General features: G+C 47.1%; 2 protein-coding genes across 4 annotated transcripts in view; one reads left to right on the forward strand and one right to left on the reverse strand.

Annotated features, from left to right (window-relative positions):
* The window catches only part of TACC2 (transforming acidic coiled-coil containing protein 2), a 78,117-nt gene that overhangs the window by 47,236 nt on the left and 14,831 nt on the right, over positions 1-16,050 (reverse strand). For all 3 annotated transcript variants that reach the window (XM_012803649.2, XM_012803647.2, XM_012803648.2), the window contains exon 2: positions 1,052-1,188. In XM_012803649.2, coding sequence (XP_012659103.1) covers positions 1,052-1,188 — 137 coding nt within the window. The remainder of the gene's footprint in view (positions 1-1,051; positions 1,189-16,050) is intronic.
* LOC111724293 (cytochrome c oxidase subunit 6C-like) lies at positions 4,860-5,139 on the forward strand. Its single transcript, XM_023511689.1, has one exon. The coding sequence runs from the start codon at positions 4,912-4,914 to the stop codon at positions 5,137-5,139; it is 228 nt and encodes a 75-aa protein (XP_023367457.1). The 5' UTR covers positions 4,860-4,911.

Consider the following 16,050-nt stretch of genomic DNA (forward strand, 5'->3'; position numbering starts at 1 on the left):
AAAAAAAAAAAAAAAAAAGAATATAAGGAAGCCATCAGCCTGCCTGGTCCATTCTCTACACTCACCTGGGCAGCCTCGAGCACAGGTGCATGGACCCCACCGCCCATTCCTAGTTCATTCCCAAGCACAGTCTGCCTTTGGGAAGCTGGTCCAGGAGAAAGAGACAAGGAAGACCTAGACAGGACACCCACTCTGGGTATCCAGTCTAAAAGGGAGTTTGGTCCTGCAGACTCCTCAGCACATGGGAGAGTTGTGGTCTAAGGCAGCCAAGGTAGAATCTGTCCAGATCTAAGGATGGAAGGGCCTGGCCTCCTGACCAGCCTGTGAGGCCACTTCTGGCAGCCCCTATCTCCTTCTAGGCTCATATGAAACATTCATGCTAGAGGTGGTGCCACTCTGCTGGTGAACTGGGGGGAGGGGCAATACCCACAGTACAGCAGCCATGTGGGTAGGGTGAGGGTGGGCACGAGATCTGCCCCAATGCCCTAGTAATCACCACATCCGACAGGGCATAAAGGTGTTTTAACTCATCCCCAGGAAGAAGGGATGTAGGGAAATGATAAGGAATCAGTAACACGAGGCTAATGAGGAACAGACAAGGCCCCACGGGCCACCAAGCCTACTCCACGACTCTTGTCACTGTCTATTGCCTTCCTTCCCCAGCCTGTGGGGCTGTGTTCTTGGAATACACATGCAGATTCACATGTGTTGCTGAGATCCAATATCCTTATGGGAGCCAGGAGCCAAAGACTAGACCCCAACAATGTGCTGGGAACTTCCAAAACCCACCGCCCCCTACCTCCTGCCAAACCAAATCCCCCAGAGGCCTCCCCTAAAACTCTACCAAGCAAATGTTAGAAAAATCCATGGTATCTGCTCACCCTTCATTTTCACGAAAACCTACAGAAGTCATGACAAGCACAGCCCAGAGCAAAGAGGCAGACTCAGCTCCCTGGGGTGGGCATCTGCCTACAGCTGAACCCCAGGAGGGGTGCTGCCATCACCCCACCGACACACAGGGCCTCCCCACGGAGCTCCTCCCACTGGTTACCTGGTTCTTCTGGGGGTAGCTGTGCGCTGATCTCGGGTTCTGGGATGACTTCGGGAGGTGGTGGGGGCGGGGCTGGTGGAGCTTTGACAGGGGTCGTTGACTCCGGGGTCTCAAATGCTTCTTCAGAGTCAGAACTCCTGATGGAGAAAGAGGAAACCCAAGTTAGAGGTTACCCAGCAGGGCAGCCTCTGGCCCTTAGCCAGTGCTCAACTGAACTGTCCGGACAGATAAAAGGGACATTGGCTTTCCCAGTCAGAATTCCCAAGGGTGAGTCTTATCCCCAGCTCTGACGGTGCCCCGATGATGTTGTCTTTGAACTCGGCTCTGCTGAAATACATACTTCCTGCCTTAGTGGCAGCTACATGCACAGTGGACTCCTGTTGAACTCTGGCGCACGTTTAAACAGACAGGCCTTCTGCTGGTTCCATGCCGTGGTACCAACACCGGAGGAGCCCTACCCCATCCCCACTCCTCTGTCCTGGCCTCGCAGGGCTTCACATAACTTTTTAGTACAGACTTATTCACTTTCTGATCATGTTTATTAATCTTTCCCCTCTACTGAGATGCAAACGCCATGAGGACAGCTGGCCTTGTTTGTTCATCACAGCGTCCCCAAGCCTAACACAGGAGGCAGGGACTGTTGGGTAGGTGACCAAACTGAATGAATGAAAGCTGGTGAGTCACTAAGCACAGCCCCTGACCCTGACAAGGTGACAACAGTCCTTGCTGGTCTTGTAGGAAAGTCCGCTCAAGGAAAATTCTTCACTCAGAGACTGGACCAAAAATCCACCCGGAGAAGCCACACCCACTAAGATGGGAAGTCTCTTGCCAAAGCCTCACTCTGGGCTGACAAAGAACCAGGAAGACAGCCCTCCCTGTCACCCTGCTTCCATTGGTGACACTTTGTTTTTTTTTTTGTTTTGTTTGTTTTGTTTTGTTTTTTTGAGACAGAGTCTCAAGCTATCCCCCTGGGTAGGGTGCCATGGCATCATGCTCACAGCAACCTCCAGCTCCTGGGCTCAGCTCACAGCAACCTCCAGCTCCTGGGCTCAAGCGAGTCTCCTGTCTCAGCCTCCCAAGTAGCTGGGACTACAGGCGCCCGCCACAGCGCCCGGCCATTTTTTGGTTGCAGCCATCATTGTTGTTTGGCGGGCCCAGGCTGGGGATTCGAACCCGCCACCTTAGGTGTATGTGGCTGGCGCCTTAGCCGCTTGAGCCACAGGCGCCGAGCCAGACACTTTTGTTTTTTTTTTGACACTCAGGATAGAGTGCAGTGGTGTCATCATAGCTCACAGCCATCTCAAACTCCTAGGCTTAAGCTATCCTCGTGCCTCAGTCTCCCAAGTACCTGGGACTACAGGTAATGCCACCACACCTGGTTAATTTCCTTTTTTCTTTCTTGTAGAGAGATTTCATTGTGTGGCTTAGGCTAGTCTCAAACTCTTAGCTATCCTCCTGCCCCCACCTCCCAAAGTGCTGAGGTTACAGACCAGAGTCACAGTACCTGGCCTCCTGACTCAATTTTAAGCTGGAAAAGGCAAGGTTTCCCCTAATCACTGAGCCAGCTGTGCACCCTGCAGGCCAGAAGGCAGCACCACATGTGCTCAAGATGGCCAGTGGTCCAGGCGTGGGCCCAACCTTGCCCCTGAGGATGGCTAACCAAGGATGCTGCAGCAGCAGCAGCAGAGCTCAGTCCCATCCCGGAATAGATGAAATAGACCAAAATACCAATTTATTCATTTGCAAGGAGGAAGTTAATTATCAAGAGGGTGGATACTTAGGATTGCTGATTGCCACAAACAATCCCAGCAGGCCCATTGGGTAAAGACAAAAAATCAGAGTGTGACCTGGCAGGTGAGTATGGATGTGGTGGAGTACACAGGGCCACACAAGTGTCACTAAGCCACGAAGCCCAACACTATCAGACATGCTGCTGAGGGTCCACAGGGTCGAAGGACCAGGTGACCCCAGTAGAGGTCAGCATCTGTTAAAAGACTATCAGCCAGCAGGCAGAGTACACCAGAAACCAAATATCCCTCCACCATCTACTGGGACCAGACGAGGAGCCATTTGGTGAGTTCCCTTCAGAAAATCTACATCTGCTTTTACAACTTGTTTATCAGGGACTTAGTATCACAGATCCCCCTAGCACCTTCCTCTGCCCCTAGGACCTCAGCTCCTCCAGCCAGCCACAAAGCCCTCCAGAGACCCCAAGAGATAAACAGAAACACCAGAACTGCTTTTGATGGAATCTAATGAGCCAAAGTCTACACACTATTAAATTTCACAAGTAAATACTTAATTCATGCAAACACTACAGGGAGACGCTGACTTTTAATAGACACACATTGATATCAAGATGCTTAGCTGTTGTCAGCAGAATTTAAGATCACACTTGGATGACAGATAAAGGTACATGAAGTTTTGCACTCTGTTTATCAGCATGAAAAACACAGGATGTTACGCAACTGAGCAGCAAAGGGGAACGAGAGTTCAGAACAGCCTAGTGGGTACCGGGGGTAGCCCTGGGCACCTGGCTCCATCACCCAGGCCCCCCAGCGCTGCTGGCAGCATCAGGCAATGTTAGCAAGATGCACAGAACCAACTTGCCTCTTTCCAGAGCTTCCTTGAAGGTCCAGCAGACTGGAATCCCCACTGCTGGTCACTGTTGTCCATATCCACCGGGCCCATTCCACTGGTGACCACATCTGCCCGGAGGCAAAAGCCATCTCCACAGAAGAATAGCCTCTGTGGCCCAATTCTCTTCCTGCTGTCTGAGATCTAAACCTCTTTTGATGTCAGAAAAAAGTTAGCTGCATCATCAGCCACGGATGCTGTGAGCTTCTCCAGCGTCCGGAGGACCTGAAGTGGCCCCGCTCAAGCAGAGATTCAAGGAGAGACCAAATGCTGGCTTGTCCCCTAGCTTCTGCAGCCCTGGGCACTGGTGACGAGTTGCTTTAGAGCACAAAGGGCCCTGCTCTTTCTCAACAACACAAGCAAGCTGTAGGGAGAGCCGGATGCTCTCGGCATTGAGCTCCTGAATTCCAATGAGGTCCCTGCTGGGGCAGCTGCCGGGCACCTGCTCAAAGGACCACCATTCACCACCACCCTGCACGGGAGGCATGTGAAGATGGGCAGGGCACACCAAGCCCTGGAGGTCCCCTCGCCTATTTACTATGAACTATTTCTGCATCAAAACACCAGGGGAGGCCAGGTGTGGCGGGCCACCATGGACCATTAGAATAGCACTCACTTCCGGTGCCGCCCGCCTTGTTTTCCTATTTCCACGTCCTCTCCCAGGAGCAGAGAGCAAGTTAATTAGAGGAGGCAGGATGCAGCCTTTTTAATTAGCTCTTCTTTCCCTATGCAGCTTCCCAGGGGCTCAAACACATTCTTGAGAGCAAAGATTTCTGTAATCCGCCTACAAGTCTGTACATAAAAATAAGGCAGCATTTTGGAGTTTCAATGCATAAAAGCAATTCCCATGGGCCAGTTGGTGTTTTTTTTCCTCTTAACTAGAAGAAACTAAAATCATTAGTTTCCAAAAAATCATTCTCTTAATGCTCTACACGATTTAAAAATAGAGGAAAAATAATTTGCTACAAATACGTATATCAAAAGGAGAAATATCCCTACAATCTGCTAAAAACATCTCTAAATTATAGAAAAATACATTATTCCAGAATATGCATATGCTATGTTCATGGTAGGAGTAAATATGTGAATATAATTAAATATCTCTATTTCTATAGGGTATAAACAGCTCTTAATGACCAGTCAAAATCTAGTGATTTTGGCAGTTGTGTGTACCTCAGCCGGGAAGGACGCGTTGAGGTTGGGAACCCATCAAGGACAGTACCATGGCTTCCAGTGCTTTGGCCAAACCTCAGATGCGTGGCCTCTTGGCCAGGCGCCTGCGGATTCATATTGTTGGAGCATTTGTTGTATCCCTGGGGGTTGCAGTTTTCTATAAGTTTGCTGTGGCTGAACCAAGAAAGAAGGCATATGCAGATTTCTACAGAAATTATGATTCTATGAAAGATTTTGAGGAGATGAGGAAGGCTGGTGTCTTTCAGAGCGTCAAATAATTTTGAAATACAAAGAATTTCTTTGGGCTGATTTACATAGACATCTGTCACTGACCTGTGTTCCTGAGCTATGAATATGAGTGATAAATAAACTGTTATTAAATTCAAAAAAAAAAATCTAGTGATTTTAATTCTCAGCACAAAAAGCACGATAATAGCTACCATTTGTTGAACATTTTGTTATGTGTCAGGCACGGGACAAGGCAGATTTGTACACTTACCCCTAATCTTTAAAGATTTTTGCAGATGAGAAAACTTTGGCTTCTAGGGCCAAATTCCTTTAACCAAGGCTGTATATTTAGTAAGTGATGTAAGCCAGGGCTTATCCGTGTCCTTGTTACTACATCTGTGGCTCCCAAACATTTTTAGCAAGCTGAGTTTATAATATGTCCCTATTATAAAGTCTATCACAGACAGCAATTAAACTATATGGATGAACTTGAAAAATCTGACACTGGGGCTTGGAGATGCCAACTGCAGCATGATACCCGTTGGGTTTTCCCCTGGCTGCACATCATTTTTCTACAGCTTGTCCTCTCATCATGGAATATTCTCTAATAAGGCAGACAGGGCAGGAGGGACACCCAAGCACACAAAGTGAATTAATCCATCAGCACAGGCTGTATGCAGACGCTATCCAGCACCACACAGTCAGGGGCACACAGGCGAGAGGGGCAGATGGGAACGTGTAACGAACCCAAGCGTGGACAGACGGCTCCAGCCACTGAAACCTGAATCTGCTGAGCTCCCCAACTGTGCATTAGTACAGTGTAAAACATTCTTTCAAGTTTCAGAGAATACAGTGTAAAATATTCTTTCAAGTTTCAATTTTCTTGGTTTCAGAGAATTTTTATAGAGTCTGAAAGTCCCACAGGTCAGAGTCGGAGAACTTCTTGTTCCACATGACGCTGAACACGTCCATGGATGACACGCTAGGTCAAAACAAAGTACAAAACTGACTCTGAACAAGAGCCAGGTAGCTAGAAAAAAAGTTGACCCTAAGAGTCTGTTTCCTTATAGTTGGATTTGGTTTAAATATTTTCACATTTTTACTTCTGTGAATTATAACAATGAAAAGGTATCAGCATCCACACACACACACACACAGACCCACACAGGTATGTGTGTACAAATGTAACTAATGCTTTTCATTAATAAAGCTTTATTCTTTACTCTTTTGATAAAGTGTTACTATAAATGTAGTTTCCAGTATATCATTAAATGGTTACATTTGTTCAAGTTTTACTGGAGATAATTCAAGGGGTTGGAATAATAAATCGCAGAGATCATAAATGCTTCCAAATTTGAAGCTGGAAGAAAATCTACAGATTATAACCTATTCCAACACACTAACCCCCATCTTTTTAAACAGGTGAGAATCGAAGGCCCAGAGAGCTGAAGTGACTTGCCCAGAGTGGCCAGCCCATTTATGGCAGCCCCAGTTAGGAATGCCACGGAACTGGGCCAGCCTCCAGGAAGCACTGCCTCCAAGGAAGAGCGCTTGTTCTGAATGCAAGGCCCACTCTGAAAATCTAACATTACCTATGTTTGACTGTTACCTGATGATCAAGAAATAACTCCTTGGCTTGGCGCCCGTAGCACAGTGGTTACGGCGCCAGCCACATACACGAGGGTGGCAGGTTCAAACCTGGCCCAGGCCAGTTAAACAATGATGACAACTACAACAAAATTGCCAGGCATTTTAGTGGGCGCCTATAGTCCTAGTTATTTGGGAGGCTGAGGCAAGAGAATCGCTTAAGCCTAAGAATTTGAGGTTGCTGTGAGCTGTGACAGCACAGTACTCTATCAAGGGCAACACAGTGAGACTCTGTCTCAAACAAAACATAACAAAACAAAACAAAAAAAGAAAAAGAAATAGCTTCTTGTTAAGCACTGCTAGTGGGGAAGAAGACATTTCTGTACTTGTACTTCTTTTTCCTTTCTTTCCGTCTTTTCCTCTCTCCCTTCCTTTCTTCCTTTCTGTGTTTCGAGACAGAGTCTCACTCTCTCGTCCAGGCTAGAGTGCTGTAGTATCAGCCTAGCTCACAACAACCTCAAAACTCTTAGGCCCAAGCCATCCTCCTGCCTCAGCCTCTTGAGTAGCTGGGACTTCGGCACTCACTACCACGCCTAGCTAATTTTTTTCTATTTTTAGTAGAGACAGGATCTTGCTCTTGGCTCAGGTTGGTCTTGAACTCCTGAGCTCAAGTGATCCTCCTGCCTTGATTCCCAGAGTGCTAGGATTACAGGTGTGCCCAGCCTTGTATTTCTTTCTAGATAAATTCCTTAGAATTCCAGTTTGCAGGACCCAGCCTGAAAATGATGTAGGAACTGGATGGAGATTCTTGGGACCACCCACCCAGAGTGAAAGGGTAGGCAGGCTTGGAGGCAGGGGCTTCCCAAGACTTTCCTCTCTGAACTCCCTTCCCTCCTGCCCCTCTTTCCCTTGATAGCCAAACTCAGGTGATGACAACCACTTTGGCCAAATGCCCAGCCTCAGGGAAGACCGGGCAGCATTGTCCAGGCCCAAGACCATCTGCCAGCCCAGAAGAGAGAGGGAGGTCTTCCAGAAGAGAGAGAGGCCTTCCAGAGATCAAACAGAGCCCTTGATGGCAGATCAGACGATTCCATTCATCTCCACATCATGTGGAAGAGTTTGTCATCAATTTGTGAGAGGATATTTTTGAAACTGCTGTGCACTAGATTCTAGTCCTATTCTGCTGAATGACAACTCCACACAGTCTTGTCAGTAAAGTTACTCCCACTCCAACACTCAAGCTCACACACGTGTGCACACACGCGCACGCGCACACACACACGCACACACACTCACTCTACCTTCCAGCGTAAAACAACTTAAACCAAACTGGTAATTTTTCTAGAGGTTGACTGAAAAGGATCTTTTGTTTTTATTCGCCCATCTCAGATACAGAAAAGGAATCTGCTCTGTAATATCACTCCTCACTATTTAGGCAAAGAGAGGCCAGGCTGCTGGAACTGTCTAGGCCGACACCTGCAGTCGCTGAGGGACAATCAAAGCAGATGATGATGCACTCATACAGGATCCCTAGCACCTGGAATCTGTTGGGTTTATGAGGCAGGTCCTATGTTCAGATTCAAGTGGCAATCACGTGGCAGCTATGCTGAGACACTAGAAAGGCTGGGGTGGCAGGGGCCATCATGGTACTGCCCACTGTGGTCAGAGAAGTGGACTGACAAGGGGGAAAGAACATCACAGATCCAGGCCTCCCGCAGACCCGGTTACAGCCAGCTGTAAATTGCCTTCCTGGAGGAAGGCCAGATTATGACTTGAGTCTCAGGAGAAGTGAAGAAAGAAGGGACACAGGCTGCCCTTTATTTTTCTTGCCTTCACACACTGGTATCCCCAGAATCTCTTCTTTGTAATCTCATTACTTGAAAAACTTAAATCAGAATCTTTACTTTCAACTCAGATTCTCTCCCTCCATCGACAAGCCGCCTCCTCTCCCCTCCCTCCCCCCTTATTTCTCCAGGTGCCAGTAGCCCTCTAGCGCCCTTCACTACTCCCCTCTAGTCAAAAGAAAAGCACCTTTGAGGCTGCCCTGCTGGTATGAATCCCAAATGTTCCAGCAGTAATTGAAGCCCATGTTTTGACCTTATAATTCTTCATTTATAATTCTGCCTTTAAAGTGGTACTTCAAAGCCCTGCAAATTATTGTTAATAATAGCAATAGGGCAAGGGTTTGAGGTCTCTCACTGAGCAGGTAAATAACAGCAAACATCACTGAGTCATGGATAGAAGTCATTGTTTTTAAGAAACACATACACACCTTACACAGATTCCAACCAGCTGGCTACAGCTCCAGCAGCTCAGAAAGCACCATGAGCTCCTGTGAGATGCAAGCGGCTGGGACTGTGATGGGCGCCACCCTGCCGTGGCCTGATGAGGCCCATCAGAGACCCTGAGCTCTGCGGAGGAACATGTTTCCGGAGTGGGTTTGTTCTACTCCACGTACCTGAAAACTGGTAGTTCTCAGGGCCCTTTCCAGAGTAGATGCTCCAAAATTCCTTCCCTGGGGCCTCCCCCAAATCAGAAAGGCTTCTTTGTCTGCTCTGTTAATGAAAGGCAACCCAGGGTCTACTGTGCATCTGAAGAGACTCAACATGATTTCCCACAGAGAAACAAAATGTATAAACCTGGATTTGAGATGGAGTGGCTAGTAGCGGTTAGTAAAAAATCTGGGCTCGGCGCCTATAGCTCAACCGGCTAAGGCGCCAGCCACGTACACCTAAGGTGGCGGGTTCGAATCCCCAGCCCGGACCCGCCAAAACAACAATGACGGCTGCAACCAAAAAATAGCCGGGCGTTGTGGTGGGCGCCTGTGGTCCCAGCTACTTGGGAGGCGGAGGCAGGAGACTCGCTTGAGCCCAGGAGTTGGAGGTTGCTGTGAGCTGTGATACCATGGCACTCTACCCAGGGGGAAAGCTTGAGGCTCTGTCTCAAAAAAAAAAAAAAAAAAAAAAAAATCTGAATTTCAGAAAGTTTTAAAGGCTTATTTTCTACAGCTGTCTGCAAATCGCAGCTTTGTGCAACAAAAAAGGAGGATTTAAATCTTTTGTGCCTTTCCTTCCAACCTCTTGACACATTCTAAAGGAAAGGAATGGCATGTGAACGGGCACATTCAAAGGGAGGAAAGTCCTGCCCGACACCTTGAAAATGTGCTTTTCTCTGGTATTTCCAGCTTTGGTACTTTGTCACACTATTCTCATACGTAGCTCAGTCTTTGATGCACTTATTAAGGATTCTGAACTGATCGTATAAATAAAAGCACTTCACACACTCATAAATCATATGAGTCTCACATTGTATGAAAGAAAACAGCATAACATCCATCAAATATAAAATAGAACATCGACTCATCTAGGTCCAAATTCATGCTCTGCGTAAGGTTCCTTACTTACTGGACAGGTTCCTTAACATCCCTGGCTCTTGGCTTTCTTTCTAAGCAGTAGGCAGAAATAGGGAGTTGATGTTAGATGTTAGCAGCACCTGCCACCCGGGTTGCTCTGAGAACTGAATGCATATCTGCAAAGCACCTTGCCTGATGCCAGGTCATTCCAGTCCTTACAGTGTTAAAATTCGCATCCTTCACCTTAACCTATCAGAAAACATAGGGAATGGCTGTGCTCCTGTTTTCTTTACAGCCCTCTGTCATTGCAGAACAGCTGTACCAGTGATTCATGAGTTTACAGAGTGCTGCAAAAGAATGTGAGGTTTTTGCTCTTCCCACACATCCAACTCCCCCCATACACACACCCAGACACATAGTGCTATAGTGGCTGTGGGCGAGGAACTGCAAAATGAAGCAATAAATTCCACTCAAATATTTGCTGAATTAATTCACAGCCACTCAGAGGGAAATTGTCATCAGCCAAACAGAAGTGCTGACACTGTTTGCTCCAGGCTCCGGGATGCACGTGGGGTCTCTCCCTCTTGCATTCTAAGCCAGTCATCTCAGAGCAGGGGAAAGAGGTTCCAGACAGAGAAAACCAAAGTATTCAGAGCCCTGAGGCAGGGAGGATGGTGACAGGAGCACGGAAACGGACTACTGGCTACCTGGGAGAACCAAACGCCCAAGAAGCAGAAAGTTGGCAAGGAAGAGAAATTAGCTGGAGGCCCTAGAGCAGGTGTCCCAAACTGCGGCCTGCCTAGGACATTTTTCTGGCCCACCAGGTGTTTTTGCCACCGCTGCCTGTCCTGCTTAGCAGCTGACTCTCCCAGGGCCTGCAGTCCAGCCCTCCAATGGCCTGAGGGACAGTGAACTGGCCCCCTGTTTACAAAGTTTGAGGACCCCTGCCCTAGAGGTAGGAGTGACCCCAACAACTGTGACCTTGCTGGGCCTTATGAGAAGTCTGGGAACTGTTGAGGGTCTCAACACCAGAACAGGATTCACCTTGAGTTGTTTCTCAAAGACCATTCTGACTGCTGTGAGAACTGCACAAGGGCAGGGGCAGGGGCTTCTAGGAGTCCAGAGGAAAGAGGATGGAGTCTGTGACTGGATGGGAGCTGGGAGCTACCGAGGAGGTGATAAGCAGCCCGATTTGAGACATTTGGGAAGACAGGGGTTAAAGTGACAGGTACCAAGGAAAGAGGTAGAAAAGTTTTGACTAAAATAAGCATTTATTTTTACTTGCACTATAATTGATACAAAGAAGAAAACAGTTTTAACTGCAGGAGATTTTGAATCTCTAATATCTCAATTGACAGAAGAGAATAACAAAAATATTAGAGCCGCAATCAGTGGATTAAATCTAACAAGGCTGATAAGCAACCTCAGATTTGGACTGCATATAACAAAGCTCCAAAGAACAGATACAATTTCCCACATCACATAAGCATCACTGTTTCAAGGTCAAGAGTTTTGTAACAATAGCCCAATTGAGTTAAAATAGACTCTCAGAGCGGACATTCTTGCCAACAAACTACTCAATTTTATGATAAAAGAAACAGGATAAGGTGCCACACCCATAGCTCAGTGGGTAGGGCGCTGGCCACATACCCCAAGGCTGGCGGGTTCGAACCCAGCCTGAGCCAGCTAAAACAACAGTGACAACTGCAACAAAAAAATAGCTGGGCATTGTGGTGGGCACCTATTATCCCCGCTACTTGGGAGGCTGAGGCAAGAGAATCACTTAAGACCAAGAGTTTGAGGTTGCTGTGAGCTGTGACATCCCCAGCACTCTATGGAAGGCAACAGCTTGAGACTCTGTCTCAAAGAAAAAAAAAAAAAAAGGATAAATCTGACAGTAATCCCCTGCCCATTCCTCCTCATCAGGCCTCCTTAGACCCCTCTGACTTATAAATAATCCTGGTGTCCCGTTATTTCATGGCAGGATATTGACCAGCCTGAGCTTTCTTTTCTCAGATCTCCTGAGATAATGTTTTCCTTTATATCACTGTTTCTGCTACTTAAAAGGTACATTTCTGGTTTTCACTGGAATTTCAACGTAAGATGCATTAAATAATTAGGGAATTATTATTTTTTCTTAATTTTTTACAGGATGTGCTGATCAAGCATCAGAAATAAGAAAAGTGAAGAATCAGGGATTTCACCCAAATTTTGGCTTACCAGGCTGGGGGAAGGGCCTGTGTGCTCAGGTGGGAATGGTGAGTCCAACTGAGATGGAAAGCTGACTCTTACTCCACATCACATTTCCCTCAAAAGCTAGCACCAGGGCAGGGATAATGTGCAGACAAGACCACGGAGAGACCTGGCCAGTCCTTAAGAGTTCCACATCACCATGGCACAGGCTCAACTTAAGTAAATAGAAATTTCATGAAGAGACTCTGTGATGGGGGGGACAAGGCATTTCTGCCAAGGAATGCAGGAACACCCAGATATACAAGGGGTCCCAAAGGTTGCCCCCAAAACTGTCATCCATAGGGAAATGGGAAATTGTAGCTGAATTATTTTGTAAATAAAAGTACATTTAGCTACAATTTCCCATTTCCCTATGAATGGCAGCTTTGGGGCAACCTCCTACAAACTCTCCATTTCCTCCTTAGATACCAGTTTTCACTCCAGGACTTGAATGAGTACCTCAAACTGAGGGGAGGAAAGAGACGGGAAGGTTATGTGTCACTCAAAGGGGACAAACACTTGATTCTTAGCTATTCTTAGCTATTGCCTGAGAGATACTCTTCTGGCCCCACCTCCTCCAAGTTGTCGAGTAGAAATTCTAACCTCCAAGGTCACAGTATTAAGTGGAAACTTTGGGATTATGATTAGATCACAAAAGATTTGTGCCCCTATAACAGAGGTCCTGGAGAGACCTCTTACTCTTGCCACTACGTGAGGACCTAGAGAAAAGGCGCCATCTGCCATCTATGAGTCAGAAAAAAACCCACGCCTATACCAGATCTGCCCTGAACTCAGGCTACCCAGCCGCTACACCCTGCTGTCTCTAAGCCACCCAACTTATGGGATGTTGTTATAGCAGCCCAAAGGACCAGGAAGTCTCGTGGTGTGCTCAGCAGCCGCATCTCCACATATTAAACACTGGCCCCCTTGGATCTCAGCAGACTCACTTCCTGACAGCTGGACCCAAGGTAAAAACAGGGTCCGGGAGTCTCTCCAAAGTGTGGAATGCTGCTCCTGACCAGGTGTGGTGGCTCATGCCAGTAATCCCAGCACTTTGGAAGGCTGAGGCGGGAGGATCACTTGAGATCAGCCTGGACAACAAACAGCAAGACCCTGTCTCTATAGGAATAATAAAAAAAAAAAAAAAAAAAAAAAAAAAGAAGGAAAGAAAAAAAAAACTGCCGGGTGTGGGGACAGATGGGCAGATGCCTGTAGTCCCAGCTATTTAGGAGGCTGAGAAAGTAGGAGCACTTGAGCCCAGGATTTTGAGGTTGCAATGAGCTATGTATGATAATGTCACTACACTCCACCCAGATAACTGTCTCAAAAAAGAAAAAGAAACAAAAATAGAAAAGCTGCTTTCACTTCCTCAGGGAATTAGGGCTACTCTTGTCCCCTGAGTCTGGAGCAAGGGACCATGGTGGTTCTAGAAGGGCCACGCCAAGTCTGGACCCTGGACACACCTGAAACCCACACTGTCCTAATTCTCTGCAGCAGCATACCACTGTTTACAAGGATCGCAGATCACAGTCCCAGGGCTTGAGCCTTATCTCCTGCTTCACTCTCCTGCACAGAAAATGGCTCACTTCTAAGCTGTGCAGTCCCTTGCCCATCATTATTATTTACTCTTTTTTTGAGACAGAGTCTCATGCCGTCACCCTGGGTAGAATGCCATGGTGTCACAGCTCACAGCACCTCAAACTCTTGCACGTAAGCAATTCTCTTGCCTCAGCCTCCCAAGTAGCTGGGAGTACAGGTGCCCGCCACAATGCCTGGCTTTTTTGTTGCAGTTGTCATCGTTGCTTTAGCTGGTGGGTGCCTGGTTCGAACCCGCCAGCTTTGGTGTATGTGGCTGGCACCCTACCCACTGAACTATGGGTACTGCCTATTTACTCTTTTTAAGAGGTAGAGTCTCACTATGTTGCCATGCTGGAGTGCAGCAGCTATTCACAGGTACAATCATAGCTGCACTACAGCCTCAAACTCCTGGGCTCAAGTGATGCTCTTGCCTCAGCTTCCTGAGTAGGGGAAGCACAGGCGTGAGAGCCGTCATGCCTAGCGATCACTGTAATTTTTAAAAGGCCATGTGCACCTTCTAGCTCCTCAAACTGCGTCTTCCACATGCAGCTGACTTTACACTGCAGCCTCCCTCCCCTGCTCTTTCAAAATAAGACTGTTTTGTCTGAAATTCTTAAACGTTCACTGCCTTCCTTGTGTTGGGGTACAGGACACACCACCCCAAAATTTGAACATAGGAGATCAGAATAAGCCACCCAAAATACACTTCTTTGGCATTTTCTTGAGCTGGTGATTCCAAGAAACTGCTGACAGTTTAGAAAAGCTGTCCTTTCATAAAAATTGTTAACATCCATAAAGGCAATCTGTGTAAGTAAACCAGAGAGACTCTATGTGAAAGCACATCTAGTGAGAATAAGATGGAGTCTGTCAGGCTAGGGCAGAGACCACACAGCTGGTCTGGTCTGTTTAGATGAGGCGTCCTCAAACTATGGCCCACGGGCCACATGCAGCCCACCTAGGACATTTATCCAGCCCGCCAGGTGTTTTTGCTACCGCTGCCTGTCCTGCTTAGCAGCTGACTCATCCTGCGGCCTGCAGTCCCGCCCTCCAACTGTCTGAGGGACAGTGAACAGGCCCCCTGTTTATAAAGTTTGAGGACCCCAGTTTAGATCCTGTCTGACCTTTACCCCCTCTCCCACCCTAAAGATGCCTGTCTTGAATCATTTAGGTAGACTGATGTAGGAGATTAACTTTTGAATTAAAATGTTGTTTTGGCTCATGAGTTATACTGCTTATTGTTTACTATGGGTCAAGAGTTCTTCAGATTATTGTTTTAGGTAAGGGTTAACATGGTCTTCACTTTGAACTCAAATGTATAAAACTGTGATTTTGGAAATGGAAGATAAGGACGGTCTTGGAGAGGCTGTTCTGTTAACCAGACTCCTGGGCTTCTGACAAAGTTTGGCAGACCTATCCCTGTCTCTGCATATTTACTGACAGTGACAGGCAGCTGGACTCTCTGCATCCGGTAACATATGCACCTTCCTATAACCTGTCTCCACCACCTCCAGAGGCCCCAGGCTTCTACCCTTTTCTGCAGCTCAGGATGCCAATAAGCCTCTGTCCTCTGACCCTTCCTTCCAGTTTCATATCTGTGAGACTCCCATCCACGTGTGTAATTAAAATGGTTCTTCTGTTAATCTACTGCATTCAATTTAATTCATAGCCCCGCCAAGAACCCAGGAGCTGGAGGAAGCCATTTTTCCTTCCCTACATTTGATGATTTGCTATAACTAATCTCATTCAAATTCTGGCTTTCTGGGGCCCCACCTGGCCTTTCAGCAGCTAGATCTGCATGACTATCCACAAGGCCACATATTTTTCAGAGGAAAAAAAAACCCTATTTTTGTCCACATGTATATGTACATAATCAAATGATGTCACAATTTTTCCTTAGCTAGGATGAGCTGTGAGCCCTGGCACTGGTCCCCTAGTCCCCTCTAGAACAACAGCCACTATTGCAAACAACTCCCCAAGGCTGGGCTGCCTCTCAGGCAAAAACTGACCACCCATCTGGGGCTTAAGATTCAGGGTTCTATATTAACCAAGGAGGACCTCAAGGGAGAATTTCAGAAATGTCCTTTTCCAAACAACCCTAAAAGACAAAGGCAGACTCTCAATAAGGTTCTAATAAGAACCTAAAAAAAAAAAAAAAAAGAACCTATATTAAAAGCCAGGCTGCCTTGCCAGATCTGAAGTTACAAATATGAAA

The sequence above is a fragment of the Otolemur garnettii genome, unplaced genomic scaffold, assembly GCF_000181295.1.
Source record: "Otolemur garnettii isolate 467f Iridium unplaced genomic scaffold, OtoGar3 scaffold00021, whole genome shotgun sequence".
NCBI classification, from domain to species: Eukaryota; Metazoa; Chordata; class Mammalia; order Primates; family Galagidae; genus Otolemur; species Otolemur garnettii.